The sequence below is a fragment of the Ipomoea triloba genome, chromosome 8 (assembly GCF_003576645.1).
Source record: "Ipomoea triloba cultivar NCNSP0323 chromosome 8, ASM357664v1".
NCBI lineage: Eukaryota > Viridiplantae > Streptophyta > Magnoliopsida > Solanales > Convolvulaceae > Ipomoea > Ipomoea triloba.
In genome coordinates this window covers 13,498,584-13,515,796 of record NC_044923.1, presented here as the reverse complement: position 1 = coordinate 13,515,796, position 17,213 = coordinate 13,498,584, and the positions used below count along the sequence as shown (strand labels likewise).

The following is a 17,213-nucleotide window of genomic DNA, read 5'->3' as shown; positions in this document are numbered from 1 at the left end:
TACGGCCACGGAGGCGAACTCAGCCAAGAGGATGATGGAGACAGGGGGGCCAAGGAGGGATCAAGGTCAGCGAGATCGACGCCCGAACAACCCGCGACAGAAGGACCGCGATGGAAACCCGATCTACACCCCGCTGACCAGACCAGTTGCGGAAGTCTTGTAATTTGCCCAGAATTGTCATCTGATCCAGCTGCCCGCCCCGGCGAGAGACGGCCCGGACAAGGATAAGTACTGTGCGTACCACCGCAACCGGGGACACGACACCGAGGAGTGTCACGTGCTTAAGGGCCTGATCGAAGATTTGCTGCAAACCGGAGAATTGGTTCAGTTCGTCGAGAAGAAGAAGAAGAACCGGCAGGGGTGGAGAAAATACTTCAAAAAGGATAAGGATAAGAAAGATAAGGACCCCGACCTGGATAGGGAGCCCCCGACAATCGCTCAGAAGCAAGTTATACATGTGATATTCGGGGGACCTGAAGGCGGTGACACTGCCGGGGACCGGCATAACTGGGCTTGGGATCTACACGTCGCTCTAGTCGAGGAGACAAATTCGGAGAAAATGACGAAATTGGAGCCCATTGTGTTCACCGACCGGGACTTGCCGAGCAGCGCCGGCTGCGCGACCGAAGCGTTGGTGGTAACCATAGACATCAACGGCGTCGACGTCCAAAGAGTCATAGTGGATACGGGGTCGAGCGTGAATGTTATGTATCTAGACGTCTTCCGAAAGCTTCAGTTAGATCGATCCGAGCTAACGCCTGTCAGAACCCCGCTCTCAGGCTTCACAGGAGCAATGATCCATCCGGAGGGAGTTGTCCGTCTGCCCGTAGAGGTCGGGACCGTTCCGAGAGTGCTCCGTGTGATCATGGAGTTTGTCGTCGTCGACCTGGCGTGCGTTCATAACGTCATCCTTGGCAGGCCGGGGATTTCGCAGCTCGGCGCAATAATATCGATGCCACACCTATGCATGAAGTTCCAGACACCGGAGGGCGTGGGTACGGTCAGAGGAGACCCCCAATCGGCGAGACGATGTTATGTCCGGGCTGTACAGAAGCAGGATGCTAGCACGTCCCGGGTGAACACTATCAATAAGAAGAAGGAAGATGTCCGGATTGAACGCCCCGAGCCGTCGGAGGAGGTAGAGTTGGTGGCGCTGTCGGACTCCCGACCGGAACGTATTGTGAAGATTGGCTCGGCCTTATCTTCTGATTTGCGGACTGCGATCATTGCCGTCCTTCGGGAATATGCCGACATCTTTGCCTGGGGCCCAGAAGATATGCCTGGGATCGACCACCAGACTATATGTCATAGGCTGGCCGTCTGCCCGGGCTCCCGACCAGTCAAGCAGAAGCAAAGGCACCTGGCTTCCGACCGACGAGAGTTCGTCCGCTCCGAAACGAGGTCCTTAGCAGCGGCCGGACATATACGGGAGGTCCATTACCCTGAGTGGTTGGCGAACGTAGTCCTCGTCCCTAAGCCTCCGGCCTGGAGGATGTGTGTGGATTACACTGATCTCAATAAGGCGTGCCCATTGGATTCGTACCCCTTCCCGAGCATCCACCAAATGGTCGACGAGACCATAGGCGCCGAACTATTGAGCTTCATGGATGCGTTCAAGGGGTACCACCAGGTGATGATGGCCGAGGAAGACGAGGCGAAGACCGCGTTCATTACACCGGAAGGTCTATACTGCTACCGGGTGATGCCATTCGGCCTATGGAATGCGGGCGCTACCTACTAGAGGATGGTGAACGCCCTATTCGGAGAGCTGATCGGCAAAACGATGGAGGCCTATATCGATGACATGCTGGTAAAGAGCAGGAGTATGCGCGATCACGCTTCCGACTTGAGACGAAGCTTTGAAATCATGAGGCGTAACCGGTTGAGGCTCAACCCGACAAAATGCACGTTCGCTGTACAGACTGGGAAGTTCCTTGGGTTCATGATGCCAAGGAGAGGGATCGAGCCGAACCCCGCAAAAGTGAAAGCGATCATGGACATGAGGCCGCCGACCACGGTCCGGGAAGTCCAACAATTGACCGGCCGGTTGGCCGCCCTGAGTCGTTTCCTCTCGAAACTCGCCGAGCGGGCTCACCCGTTCTTCCAAACGCTGAAGAAGACGTCCGCCTTCGCATGGACTGACGAGTGTCAAAGGGCTTTCGCGCCGATAGTGTTGTCCAGACCAGAGCCCGGTGAGGAATTGCAGATTTATCTCTCCGCGTCGGATCGTGCAATCAGTGCAGTGCTTTGCCGAACCGACCCTGGAGGGGTACAGCGCCCGGTTTATTACATTAGCCACGCCCTCCAAGGTCTCGAGCTACGGTACTCCAGGCTGGAAAAGGTTGTGTTCGCATTATACACGACCGCGAAGAAACTCACGCCATACTTTCAAGGCCGGGTGGTTCGGGTGTTGACTGATCAGCCGATGGGCGCCATACTCCGGACAACTACGTCCTCCGGTAGATTGATCAAGTGGGTGATGATGTTGACCTAGTTTTCGATTGAATACACACCGAGACCGGCCATTAAGGGGCAGGCCCTAGCAGACTTCGTCGTGGAATGCTCGGCGAGAGACACCAGTGGGACGACCACCGTTGAACCGATCCTGGCAGAGTGGGAGATCGCGACGGACGGGTCAAGTTCTAAGCAAGGCGACGGCGCTGGAATAGTACTCACTAGCTCGGAGGGCTTTAAAGTCTACTACGCCTTGTCGCTCTCTTTTTTGCCGACCAACAACGAAGCGGAGTACGAAACTTTCATAGCCGGCCTATGCTACGCCCGTTCCCTGGGGGCCCGACATGTGAGGATCCGAACCGGATCGGCCTTGGTCGTCGGACAAGTCACCGGCGCTTTCGAGGCGAAGGGAGAACGGTTAGCCCGGTACCGTGATCACACCATATCTATTATGGGATCGTTTGATGCGTGCGTTGCCAAGCACATCCCGCGGGCTGAAAATGCGGACGCTGACATGCTATCCCGGTTATTGCACGAAGCCTCGGAATACATATCCAAGGTGGCCCGGGTGGAGGAGCTATCGACTGCTTGCATTGATGTGTTGCCCGTGGCCCCGGTGGATGATGACGTTGACGAGTGGATCACTGACCTTCGGCTGTACTTAGAAACCGGAACCTTACCGGAGAACGGGCAGAGGGCCAGGAAAGTGAAGCTACGCGCACCCCGGTTTCAGATAGTCGACAACCGCCTATACCGACGGTCGTATGGAGGGCCGTTGATGAGATGTTTGTCCCGGTTCGAGGCTGAATTAGTGATGACCGAGCTGCACTCCGGACTTTGCTCCGCTCATCAGGGGGGCCAGGCCTTGGCAAGAAGAATTATGTTGATCGGTTATTACTGGCCGTCGATCCAATTGGACTATGAGGCACTGGCCAAATCATGCGAGTCGTGCCAGCTGTACGCCCGTGTCCCGGGCAGACCGGCCACTTTCTATCATCTAGTCAGTTCTGCAATACCGTTCGCTAAATGGGGGGTGGACATTTTGGGACCCTTCCCGCAGCTGACCGGACGACGCCGCTTCATCATCGTCGCCGTGGATTACTTTTCAAAGTGGATCGAGGTCGAACCGTTGGCGACGATAACCTCTCAGTAGTGCGCCCGGTTCTTATGGCGGAACGTGATCTCCCGCTTCGGGGTACCAGTACAGTTGGTGACCGACAACGGAAAGCAGTTCGAGGGCGAATATTTTCAGAACTTTCTGGCGACGGTCGGCACCAGATCGATTCGGTCTTCCGTGGCGTACCTCCAGGGGAACGGCCAGGTCGAAAATGCAAACCAGACCATTTTGGAGGGGCTCAAGAAGAAGCTGCATTCGACCGGGCGAAGCTGGGCGGACGAGCTCCCATATATCTTATGGTCGTACCGGACTACACCCCGAGAGGCTACGAAAGAAACCCCTTTTGCTTTAGTCTACGGTACTGAGGCCCGCCTGCCGGTGGAGGCTTGGATACCGACCTCCCGGGAGCGAGTTTACGATGAGAACAGCAACGACTCCTTGATGGTCACCGAGCTGGATTCCCTGGAAGAAAGGAGAGACGCTGCGGCCCAGAGGATCGAGGAGTACCAGAAGAAATTGAAGGCGTACCGTGACCCTAAGGCGCGCCCCCGGTACTTTCAGGTCGGGGACTACGTGCTGCGAGAGAGACAGGCCAGCAAGCCGCTCGAGGGCGGGAAGTTGGCCCAGAGTTGGGAGGGGCCATACGTTATTTCGGCCGTCGTGAGACCGGGCACTTACCGGCTCGAAACCACTACCGGCAGGCCGGTCGACCGCATTTGGAACTCCCAGCATTTAATTCATTTTTATCATTAGATTGTAATAGGTCCGGGAGCCTGCGCACCCAGATTTACTTGGGCCCTGCGTGGCCGGTTTGGTCGACCCTGCGTGGTCGTTCCGTTAGAAATGCAGCACCGACCAGTTAGGTCGGCTTCTCTTTATATGTTTTGCTTTAATGGTGAGAGCAAGGTGCTCACCCCGGGGGTAAGGTGCCCGATTACCGGTCTTCGGACCTTAATGGTGAGAGTAAGGTGCTCACGCCGGGAGTAAGGTGCTAGGTTACCGGTCTTCGGACCTTAATGGTGAGAGCAAGGTGCTCACCCCGGGAGTAAGGTGCCCGGTTACCGGTCTTCGGACCTTAATGGTGAGAGCAAGGCGCTCACCCCGGGAGTAAGGTGCCCGGTTACCGGGCTTCGGACCTTAATGGTGAGAGCAAGGTGCTCCCCCCGGGAGTAAGGTGCCCGGTTACCGGTCTACGGACCTTAATGGTGAGAGCAAGGTGCTCCCCCCGGGAGTAAGGTGCCCGGTTACCGGTCTACGGACCTTAATGGTGAGAGCAAGGTGCTCACCCCGGGAGTAAGGTGCCCGGTTACCGGTCTTCGGACCTTAATGGTGAGAGCAAGGTGCTCACCCCGGGAGTAAGGTGCCCGGTTACCGGTCTACGGACCTTAATGGTGAGAGCAAGGTGCTCACCCCGGGAGTAAGGTGCCCGGTTACCGGTCTTCGGACCTTAATGCAAAAGTAAGTGTTTAAAAGGAGAAAGCAAAAGATGCTACGAGTGAAAGCGGCTCCAAGGCCGTTAAAAATAAGAGTATCGCCCGACACAACGAGGCCGGGCTCTCGAAACGAGACGACTCAAAGGTCGTCAAAACGAATTAATACCCGGCACAACGAGGCCGGGCTCCCGCGTTTACTGTCTAAGGGCGTTCGGCCGACTGCTAGGCCCCGGGCTCCGTCGCACCCTCTCCCGCTGGTCCAGCATCGGGGGCTTCCGCAACCTCCACCGTTGGTCCAGCGGAAGCGTCGGTGAAAGAGACCGGTAGTACTTGCCCCTCAGAGACGGTTGAGAACGGCGTCGGACCAGGGTCGGGNGGCGCCCGGTTACCGGTCTTCGGACCTTAATGGTGAGAGCAAGGTGCTCACCCCGGGAGTAAGGCGCCCGGTTACCGGTCTTCGGACCTTAATGGTGAGAGTAAGGCGCCCGGTTACCGGTCTTCGGACCTTAATGGTGAGAGCAAGGCGCCCGGTTACCGGTCTTCGGACCTTAATGGTGAGAGCAAGGTGCTCACCCCGGGAGTAAGGCGCCCGGTTACCGGTCTTCGGACCTTAATGGTGAGAGTAAGGCGCCCGGTTACCGGTCTTCGGACCTTAATGGTGAGAGCAAGGCGCCCGGTTACCGGTCTTCGGACCTTAATGGTGAGAGCAAAGTGCTCACCCCGGGAGTAAGGTGCCCGGTTACCGGTTTTCAAACCTTAATGGTGAGAGCAAGGCGCTCACCCCGGGAGTAAGGTGCCCGGTTACCGGTCTTCGGGCCTTAACTGATATGCACAAAACTAAATAACGCAAAGCAAATAAAAGTAAACACGCACGGAGGATCGAATAGTTTTTATTAACCGGCTCAGAGGCCGGGCTCTCGATTCGCGTCGCCTAGCCTACTTCGCCTCGGCCGACGGCTCGGCTCTGGGCTCAGCATCGCCCTCCGCCGCCGGTCCGGCACTTGGGGCCGCCACGGACTCCGCCGTTGGTCTAGCGGTCGCCGCGACCTCCGCCGATGGTCCAGCGGAAACCCTGGCAACAGGGACCGATAGGGTACAACCGTCCGGAACCTTAGAGAATGGCGTCGGGCCGGGGTCGGGCACCTCCTCCGGGAGAACGGCTAAGATCTTCGGAAGGTCGTCGTCGTCGATCGCAACCTGCATGGCCTTCCGACCGCTGTTGAAGGCCCAGGACCCGAACTCATACATCAGGTCCTCCCCGATCGGGGTCCACGAGACGGCTGCGAGGACGGCTTCCCCGGTCTCTCTCCCTCGGCAGATGTGCCGGGCGAGCAACACGGGGTCGGTTAGGATCTTTTCCCCGAGGTCCGCACGGTCCAGGATTTGTCTCCCGGTCTCCTCGGCCGTCCTCAGCTTGCCCTCGAGCTCTCTGATCCGCTGCTCCCGCTTTGCGAGGGACTTCTTAAGCGGCGCCACCTCACGACGGTGGATCTCGTCCCCGTCCTTCGCTCGGGCAAATAGGTCGGTGACCGAGTGAGCCATCTGCGAAACCCCCGGTAAGAGAGGCCGTAACCAGCAACGAAGCATATTAAAGTAAAGTTCTCATTACCTGAATCAGGTCGCAGGCAATGCGTTCCCCGACTAGAGCGGTCGACCACTCGCTCGTCTTCTCCGGAGGAGGGGCCACGGCGCAGATCCTCGATAACAGGGCCGCAGGAGGCTCGTCCCCGTGCTTCATCAGCACGTCGATCCCCGGGGTCGTAGACCCGGACCCGTCACGGCGAGGGTGTTTCACCGTCGCGACCTCCTCGACCTCTATGATCTCCTTTTCCTTCCCGCGCTTGGCAGCCCGGGCCGCGTCTTGCTCGCCGCTCAAACCGGTAGGGCGCGTGGTGGCCAAGGGCAGGCTAGTTGGGACCGACGCTTCGGCGTTGGGATCCGCCAGTTTCGAGGGCTCGGCCTTCTTGGACCCTAGGCTGATTTTGGTCGCCGGCGCGGGCGGGCGGGCAGAAACCGGAAAGCTCCTCATGGTGCCTGGAGAATAAAAGAAAAAAAAAGAGGGTTAAAATCCTGACCTCCAAACAACCGACCTTAGATCGGCGACCCTTACGAACCTCGTGAACCGGCCTCCAGAAGGGGAGGTCCGACGGCTACTGTCACCACCGCCCTCTTGGGCGTGTACTTCTCTGCTAGGTCATATCTGGGGGGCTCGAGGTTCGCCTCCCGGTACTCCTCGGGCGACCGGAAGATCTCATACTCGTACTCCTCGGCTGAGATTTTGACAGCCGCATCGTTTAGAGCCCGGCTTTGCCTGGGTCGCTTGTGCTCCGTCACGAGGACTGGCCATTCTCTATCGACAGGAAGAGGCTATGGATATTTGACCGACATGATCCGATCCTTCTAGCCTCTGTTGTTCTCGGGCAGATGTAGAATCTTGCAGAAATGCTCGCGAGATTGTATGCACAAGACGCCGCCCCCGTGTTTTACCGACAAAGGCCGGACCGAAAAAAGGTACCGAAAAAGCTCCAAAGTCGCGGGGAGACCGTGACGATCGCAACACGCCAAGGTGCGGTGGGCGTTCGGGGCGATCTGCCCGGGCAGAACCCCGTAGTATTTCATAAACCCCAATAGGAAGGGATGGAACGGGAAGGTTAACGGGGCCTTGATGGAGTCCAAATGCATCCCGAGCCAGTCCCCGTTCGTCCGGTCGACGACGCTCCCCAATGACCGTTTGGTCTCAAATTTAACGACCCCGGTTAGTAGGGCCGAGATCTCTTCGATCTCCCCACGGGTAAGAAGACTAGTATGTTGCCGCAGGCCGCTGTTCTCCAAGCGGATCTTGCTGGCGGTCAAGGGAGGAGTGGAATCGACTGGTAAACCCGCGAACCAATCCCTACCGTGAGCGGTAGGGGCGGGCTTCCCTCGACCCGAGGGCCCTGCTTCCGTGGCAAGGGGCTCTACGGCGGGCCGGGAGTCCGCTTCGTCATTCCCGGTTCCCGGTTGGTTATGAGGCCGGGCTAAGCCCTCGTTCTCCCCAGAGTAAGTGTCTATGGCGTTGATCACGGAGTCATAGGTCGAGACCGTGAATGATCCGACCTCGACCGAGCCGCCGTAGCTGTGAATGGATAGGTTCTGTCTATCCGATCCGCTCATGGCTGTACCTAGCAAGAACAGAGAGGTGTCTTACTAAGGGCAGCCCGGGACTCGAAATCATAAATCAAAAAGTATTTATGAAAGTGAACGAGGGAATTACCTGTCCAAGAAAGCGTGAATACGTACTGCAGTTGATAGGGATGAGCTCGGAAAATTTCGATAGCTCGGGAAGCTCTGGGTTGGACTTTGGTCCGTGAAAGTTGGAAAGGGCGTGAGGATCCCGTTTTATAGAGGGAAGAGTAAGGGGCCGCCGTTTCGGTTCCCCGCGACCTAGGCCTAGCTTAGGCCCAAGTTCCGAGGTCCACGGGAACACGACGCGTGGGTGCTAGGGCTGACGACTTCTGCTGACGTCGCCTCCCATCCTTGCTCTTCGATAGAACGAGAACGACACGACCCGTGACTGTTCGAACAGCCCGGACTTTTCTTTCTGATGGTCGTAAAAGACCGGGCTGGGGGGCTAGATGATAGGGATAAAATCCCGGTCTACGTATCCCGGCCTCCCGGTCTGTGTACCCAGTTAAGGGTCGATCACCCTCCGGAACTTCTGCCCGATCTGACCAGGCCGGACAACCTTGCGCCCCGGGCCACAGTTAAAGCCTTTGCAGAGGTTCGAACTAGAGACCTCACACCCGCGTACATATCCGCGAGCGCGCTGGACCGACAGAGTGACCGGTGCATGTCCGCCACGCGTCCTACATGCCGTCAGACCGGCGGTATTGTCGGGGGCACTATAAAAGGTGCATTTAATGCGGGGAAGAGGACTTTTGGCTATTTCTTATAAAACAGTAGCTGAAGAGACCGGGAACCTCTAACCCACTATCACGTAGCTCGGTCTTGTCTAGGGTATTTCTACCTGTACCCGGTTCGTATAAATACAAGCATACTATTCCGTATTTTGCGTTATCAATATACTTTGAGTTAGATATTTAAATAAAAAAAATTCGGTATTCAATTACCCATGTATAAACTTCTCCTATATAATCTTGCATTGATATACTTTCAAATATTTATTTAAATATAAACATTGAACATTAACCCATTCGTGCAATGCGCATATAAAACTAGTTAATTAAGAAAAAGGGAAAGAGAAAAGGAATAATGAAACACAGTTGTTATGCCATGTACCCGAGTCCATCTTGTAAGGTGGATCCAGCTTCATGTTTACAGTTTTAGAATTTTATGTTCACAATTTTTGAACTCGTTCACAATTTTTAAACTTTACATTCACAATTTTTGAACTCTATATTCACAATTACAGTACTCTATGTTCACAATTTCAGAAATCTATATTTAATAATACAACACAATTTTTGAATCTATATAACAAAATTGTGAATAGAATTCAAAAATTGTGAATATTGATTAATGTAATTTTGTATATTAAGATTTAAATTTGTGAATATAGAGTTCAAAAATTATGAACATAGACTTTTAAAATTGTAAACATAAAATTTTTAAATTGTGAACATGGACATGGGTCCACCTTACAAGGTATACCTGGGTCCATAGCATAATTTACCGATGACACATGGACTACGTGTTACATACTTACATTAATTTGTTCCTGGTTTGTGGACCGGAGTGCTTGCGGCGATCAAGACTATAGGCCCAAATCTAAAATTTGCAATGGTTATTGCGTTGACCATGGTCACGGTCGAAAAATAATGTTGTTTTACTTAATTTTATTTATTTGCGTGTCCAACTGTAACAATAATTCATAATGTACATTATCCTAACATGTATTGTACATTATTCTAAAACATAATGTACATTATTCTAACGCATAATGTATATTTTTTTACTCATAATATTCATGACGATATTTTGGACCGTGGTCCATCCAACAATTTGCCTAAAATTTGGGCAAATTATATTGTGACCAGAGTCTACTTTACGGCAACACAGTATAATAAAAATGAATGAAACATTTAACATAACACACATAATTTATGTTCATAATGCACACAATTCATGTTCATAATGTACAAAATTCAGGTCCATTATATCGTGTTTATGTGTATGTGTATTATGAACATGAATTATGTACATTAGGAATATGAATTCTGTACATTATGAAGTCAAATTCTGTGTATTGAATCAGGGTCCACAATATAACGATGGCTACTTTACATGATGAATCTTCGTCCAAAAAGACAAATTATTGTGTGGACCATGATTCACACAGTGTTATGTGGATCATAACAAAAAGAATATTTTTAATATACTAAACGTACATTATTCATGTACTGAATGTATAATATTTGATAGTATGGTACACACAATAATGATTGCGTCCAAAACGACATCATTTTATATTTAGTGTCAACTAGTGCTTAGGGAGCGTTTGGTTCAACTAATTTTAGATTACCTAGATAATATGAGCATGGTAATATTATTTTACCTTGTTTGGTTCAAATTATGATATTACATGGTAATATTATATTACCCTAAAATTGACGTGGCAGTAATATTTCAAGGTTATTTAATTACCTCCATTTTCTTAGGTACTCTAAGATTACCTTGAAATGTTCCAAGTTTTTCCTTGTTAACTAATCCTTATATATAATAACAACAACAACAACAACAACAAAATCATATATAAAATAAATGTATGTTTATATAATCTAATATACATACACATTAATAATTCCACCTTTCAGTAGAACTAGACCTATCGAAAAGTGGAAAATTCACTTTTTCGGTGCATGCAATTTCACCGAAAGGTGGAATTATTAATTCAACCGAATAATTTCACCTTCCGGTGGAGTTGGAGCTATCGAAAAGTGAAAATTGACTTTTCGGTGGCCATGTAAAAAATTATTTTGACCATTCTTTTTAAAAAAAACTTTTATGAATTTGTAGCTATTTTTGTTGTTACCCCATAATATGTGTGAAAATATGAATTTAGGTTTGTGTGTGTGTGTGTGTGTGTGTGTCTCATGTTTTGAAAATTGAAGGAAACATTTACACCACTAATAATTTATGGATAACATTGATAATTGGCATATTTGTGAAGGGTATAAATTACAATTTTTTCAATTAACTCCCAAATGCTTTGTCGGGTCGGGGCGTGGGGGGCCTTAGGATTCGGGATTCAACCTTTTGGGAGCAAAGGGCTAGCAATCCAGAATTATTAAATGAATTAAAATTATTAATTGAGATTAATTATTTAATCATTAAGCTAAGACTACTTTTTAATTGAAGTAGTGCATCTGATCATCAGTATGGATAAAACACCGAGCAGATGAAGATGAAGAGGTGTGTCAGATTGAGATGCTGTTGGGAACACCACGACCAGTCACACCTGCAGGTGAAGAGGGCATAAGTAGTTCATATGGAGGGATCCCAGCGCCGCTTCGATTTTTCAGATTCTTATCCTTGTTTCTTTGGTTTATAGTGTCTTCTATCTCCTCTAGTTTTGCAGAGAATGTTGCAAACAGGTTTAGAACATGGGGATCTGTAATTGAGGAGCTTTGGAGTTGGTAGAGTTGATGCAAGTATTCCTCATCAGGAGAATGTGTTGAGAGTGTATCTTGGACAGCCATCACTTTCGTGGCTTGGAGTTGAGTTGGCAAGGATGACAGAAATGTTTGTTGAGGGTTAAGGAGAAACTTGTGGTAATCATCTTGTTCTTGTTCTTGGGGTATCAGTCTGCGCATTAAAGTTGGGCGATTAGGTACATAACCCCCAAAAGGATACTGCCCAAAGTTGATAGCAGCATGTTGGCCTGAGGCAACCCATATAATTGTGGTTAGAATGGCAGATAAGTCATGTTTAGTGTAGAGGCTAGGCCACCATGGCTCATGTTTTTTGTCAGCGTGGCCTACGTTCTTGATCTCACTCCACCAATCTTGGAGTTCAGTGTCGGATGTAATACAACCTGGATGATCAGAAGAATAATAGTGGTCAATGTAAGATTCCACCAGCTCTTTTATGGCTGCCCATATCAGAAGCCCATCTGCGGCATAAGGGTAGTCTTCAATCACAAGTTTTACCCCACAAGGTGCTGATGGATCCTCCTCAGCCATTCCTCTTTTCATTATGCAAATTCAAAACAACAACTTTAACATGTTGCACCATCAGAGCATAAAATGAATGGTGTGATAATTCAGTATCGTAATTAATTAGTCTGTATGTATGTGTATGTGTATGTGTGTGTGTGTGTATACACACACACACACACACTTGTTCAAATGCGACGACTTGTTCACATGTCCCCCGTGCGGAGTGCATCATTAGGTATGCATAAATACATCACAACATGTTCAGAAATGCATCAGGGAGAAATGCACAAATGCACCAGTAAATGCACCATACCATAGTGTATTTCTGGACACGTTGTGATGCATTCTTGCATACCTAATGGTGAATTACCGCACGTCTTCATGGGAACCAGATCCATATACACGCGCACACACACACACAAAGAAAAACACATACAAGTATTAGCAAAATGACAGTTTTAGTTTGCATGTGTAATTACTACTAATTTTCATTCACAATTATTGTTTTCGTGCCAAAGTTGATTATTTCGGTCACCCATCTAGTTAATACATGCCTGATTGTGTAATTTGTAAGGGTATTTTCATCCATTCATGTATAATTTCCAATTCCATTAATGTATGAACTCTTATCCAAAATGTGCCAAGGTCTTTGTACTCCATTATCACCGCCACTTCCGGGCGAGGGTTTCGCAAAGGATAGCTTCGCCTTCGCCTGTGCAGGAGACTCTACATAGCTCACAAGCATAGGTGTCGATGCCTGTGATTGAGGAGACCCTGATTCGACCCGCCATCATTTTCATTAGCCTACCGATTGACGTGCGCCCGTGAAGCTATCCTGCGGGATCCTCATCTGGACGTGGCGGCATTAATGGAGTACAAAGGCCTTGACATATTTTGGATGGGAGTTCATACATTATTGAAATTGGCATATTATAAATGACTAGATGAAAATACCCTTACAAATTAGACAATTCGGCATGTATTAACTAGACTAGATGGGTGACCGACATGATCAACTTTGGCACGAAAACAATAGTCGTGAATGAAAATTAGTAGTAATTAACATGTAGACTAAAAGTTTCATTTTGCTAATACTCTAGGACATAAGTTAGTATTTAGTCATACAGAGTATATTATTTCTGCAACAGAAACAAAAACTAAATATAGTAAAATTACATACCTTCTTACTAAATCTGCAGGCAGTGCTTCCATGTCGAACCGCCACATGGTCTTGTAGGCTGCAGAGCTTATTTCCATGGAATACTTCCCGGGGCTAAAGCAAGCTTCAATGATTCCTCCCCCATTTATTAAACTTTGCCTTGCAAGTGCATTGATTTCCATGGTGTAGCGCATATGAGGACGGAGCAGTTTGTAAATTGGGTGCATTGAGCTAAGCTGCCTCTGGGTTGCAATGATATATGGTTCCATAGAAGCATGAGTCCTCAACCTGAAATATGAATTGAAGTTATGGATGCCTAGAAGAATTGCACCATATTTCTAAGCTAGTTTCCTAAATTGATTTCACAATATAATGAAGATCAAACAAAATTATTTGTCACCAGCTATTGTACGTAATGCCATCAAAGAAACTATTGGCCAGAGGTCAGTAAAGGCTAAGTCTAACACCTGATGACTGGAGGATTGTTGTGCGGATACTAGTAAAGGGTCAAAATCCAACACCCAGCTTCTTGAAAATGTGTGGTGATATAAGGAAATAAAGTTGTGTGTTACACTACTAGCTATAACTTTTGGTGTAACAGGTAAGCTCTTGATCGTGGTATTAAAGCCAAGTCATGTGTTTGAGTCCCAGCAATAAGACTCGTTAGTGTTGGTGCTGGGATTGTAAGGCAGTAGTTACTAGCTATAGCTTTTTAGATAGTGGTAAGCGTTTGATCCATTATGTCTTACCAATGGTTGACCAGTTGATGGACGCCTGCATCATTAGAGCAAACATGTGCTTTAGCTTGCTTCCAGATCCAATAGGATGTTGCGTCACTGTCATGAGTCAATACACGCTTGTTCCTATGGGGGAGTGAAAGTTCTATAATGATTGGCATCAGAGTAGCTGAAGGTGTGTACAAGAAAATTGTTCTTGTGGCGTAAGCTTTTTTCCCTGCCAATGAGTTCATCTTCTCCATGAATGGTAGAAGCATGTCATGATAGTCTATTATGAATAATCTCTTCTGTGCAATGGCCTGCACAATCAATATATATAAATATATATTAAAGCAAGATTTCCTTATATATATATATATATATATATATATATATATGAGTCCGTAAGACCCTTCATGAATGCACACAAATCATATTGTGTGCAATTTGCCCAACATGAATGCACATAATATATCATGGAGTAGTTTATGTGCATTCATGTAGTATATTGTGTGCATTCGTGAAGAGTCTTTTATATATATATATATGAAAAAAATAAAAAGTAACAAGAAAACAACCGCGGGGGGTGGGGGGCTGTAAAGTATAATGTTGATAAAGTTGAAACTTGCACTATATTGAATTGCCAAATCTTGATCAATGTCAGTGAACATATAGAGAACAAACATGCTAAAGTTGGAAAATTAAAGTGAACAAAAATCTTGAATTTTTTAAGGCTTGAGAGTTGACAAGCTAGGTATGAGACTAACATATTAATTGCCTACCTCTTCAACAGTCATTCCTGTTAGCTGTTTCTCTATTATATCCTTTGTGATTGCTGATTCAGGAGGACCATAAATTGCAGGATCTAGTTTACTCAGAATTGGAACTTCCTGAATATCACATCAAAACATCATACTATGTATGTATTGGGGAAACAAAGTATATTAGTAAAGTGGCCATATACACTCAGATGAGCAAATACCAAATTTGGTCCCACGAGTATTAACAAAATGATACTTTTGGTCTGCATGCTTAAGTACTATCAATTTTCATCCACGGTTATTATTTTCGTGTAAAAATTGATCACGCTAATCACTCTCCTGGCTGAAACATGCCGGAATGTGTAATTTGTAAGTGTATTTTTGCCTATTCATAAATTAAAGAAATTGGAATATTATACTTGAATGAACAAAAATACCCTTACAAATTACACAATCTGCCATGTTTTAGCCTGAGGGGTGACCAACGTGATCAATTTTGGCACAGAAACAATACTCGTGGATGAAAAATGATATGGAGTAGTATTTAAACATGTGGACTAAAACTGTCATTTTGCTAATATTCGTGGAACCAAAATTGGTATTTGATGTGTGTAGATAGATGCTACCTTCAATAATTCAATGTTAACAGGGTTAACTCCAGCTAAAGCCTGCCGGGCAAACTCATCATCCCTCAACCAGGAAAATCTATCAGCTGCAGCAGATTGAGTTTCAGGAAATAAAAGCATCAAAACATGTTACGATCAAGCGCTTACCACTTATGTCAAAAAGCTATAGCTAGTAGCGAATGCACAACTTTATTTCCTTATACCACCACACATTCTCGAGACGTTGGGTGTTGGATTTGCCTCTTTATTGGCATCCGCCAAACAATCCCTCAGCCATCGGGTGTTAGACTTAGCCTTTACAGGCCTCCGCCCAACAAAACACTATTGAGCCAATTTATGCTAGCTGCACTAAATCATGTAGATAAGTGGCAATGCCTCCAACCAGAAGCCATCATTTGCGGTTAGTAGCTAGGAAGAAAAGAAACAACCAGATCACAAATTAATCTTACTCTTAATTACAGCTGGAATTTCATACTTGAACAATCCCTTGCCAGCAGAAAAAAGCTGAGTCATCATATTAGGACTAAATATATTTGCCTTTGCCTCTTCTCCATCTTTCAAGAGAAAACCATCAATGTATAACTTATCTATGTCTGAGAAGCAGTTGAAAGGAATGTCTGAACTTGACAATGTAGATGCAATCAAGGGTATGAGGTTGTGTAAAGCAGCTTTCAACTTTCCAGCAGAAAAGGTATCCTGCTTAATTTCCCCAAAAGCTTCATCTCGAGGAACATAAACTGGATTTGGCTTCTCTATTCGAGTCTCAGTGGCTGGATCTGTTCATCATGACAGGGCTACTCAAAGTTATCAAAACTATTTTACACAGAGTTAATACACAATTTAGTCATCGACTAGTAATTTTTTTTTCGATTTAGTCATAAATGATTTTTTGTGCTTAATTAGGTCATTGACTTTGATGATTTTATCTAATTGAGTCATTGGCTGTTAGAATTAAGGACTTGATGGATTTAATTAACCCGGGTGGGCCGAATCAATAAACTCGATAAATAAATGATAATGCAAATCAATGGGAAAATAGGAAAAATAAGTTTCGTTGGGTCATGGATACCAAATATCGTATTGAATAGTAGTTGTCAAGCTATTACAAAGACAATGTAATGCCATTACAAGAGTATATTAGGACAAGAAATAGATATGAATGTCTTAACAAGACAATAACAAAGCTATTTACACTTTCTAAAACCCCCTAACACAGAGGAACAATTATAGATCCAATTTGACTGTGTTCGCGCCGAGACCGGGCTTACCGCTTTGATTGACCGAGGCCTCTAGGTCGAGGGCCTTTGGCTGAGGCTTCGTCTTGGCCGTTGTGGCTTTCGGATTAGCCCGGGTCAAGCACGAGGCTCAACCTCGGGTTCTAGACCCGCTTACGGCCCTTGCTTCGTCGGGTTGGCTTGCTCTATTTATAATATATCAATTATTATTCTCCCACTCATCGAGCTGCGAGAAGTTATCAACGAAGGAGAGTAAATATTCTTACTCGACCCCCACATGTCTGAATATATTTGCAATTCCTCCACGAACCGAGGTGTAAAAATGCGTGGATATCCCGAGCGAGTCTCTGACCGCGAAAAATATAGCTTCATCACGAATTGACTTCTTCTTCTATAAAATCTCTTTTGGTTATGGTAAAATCCCAATAAATGTGCAACACTTCCTTATAAAAGCATTGAAAACCCCTCAAGTCACACGCATCACTTCTCCATCACCTTTTTCTCTTCCTAACACCCTTTTTTGAATTCCAAAAAATATGGCCAACCCTTCCCCTG

General features: G+C 47.4%; 2 protein-coding genes across 3 annotated transcripts in view; one reads left to right on the top strand and one right to left on the bottom strand.

Moving 5' to 3' along the window:
* The first annotated feature begins 1,744 nt into the window (after positions 1-1,744).
* On the top strand, positions 1,745-4,324 carry LOC116026985. Its single transcript, XM_031268411.1, has 3 exons — positions 1,745-2,341; positions 2,495-3,344; positions 3,657-4,324. Exons 1-3 carry the CDS (start codon positions 1,745-1,747, stop codon positions 4,322-4,324), a joined length of 2,115 nt encoding a protein of 704 aa, XP_031124271.1.
* A 6,812-nt stretch (positions 4,325-11,136) lies between these two features.
* Positions 11,137-17,213, bottom strand: part of LOC116027205 (lipoxygenase 6, chloroplastic) — a 15,643-nt gene continuing 9,566 nt past the window's right edge. Inside the window, exons 4-9 of one of the 2 annotated variants that reach the window (XM_031268686.1) lie at positions 15,873-16,199; positions 15,424-15,509; positions 14,819-14,926; positions 14,070-14,356; positions 13,342-13,608; positions 11,137-12,189 (exon numbers count right to left, since the gene is read on the bottom strand). In XM_031268686.1, the coding sequence (XP_031124546.1) occupies positions 11,421-12,189; positions 13,342-13,608; positions 14,070-14,356; positions 14,819-14,926; positions 15,424-15,509; positions 15,873-16,199 (1,844 nt within the window). In that variant the 3' untranslated portion in view covers positions 11,137-11,420. The remainder of the gene's footprint in view (positions 12,190-13,341; positions 13,609-14,069; positions 14,357-14,818; positions 14,927-15,423; positions 15,510-15,872; positions 16,200-17,213) is intronic. The other variant, XM_031268687.1, reaches the window with a different exon arrangement.

What these genes read in the sequence shown, in the direction of transcription:
- LOC116026985 (XM_031268411.1), top strand. Translation starts at nt 1,745, where the DNA reads ATGGTGAACGCCCTATTCGGAGAGCTGATCGGCAAAACGATGGAGGCC. An exon ending in GGTACTCCAGGCTGGAAAAG is followed by an intron (nt 2,342 to 2,494) that starts GTTGTGTTCGCA and finishes ATGTTGACCTAG; the next exon opens with TTTTCGATTGAATACACACC. An exon ending in AAGAAGAATTATGTTGATCG is followed by an intron (nt 3,345 to 3,656) that starts GTTATTACTGGC and finishes TCGGGGTACCAG; the next exon opens with TACAGTTGGTGACCGACAAC.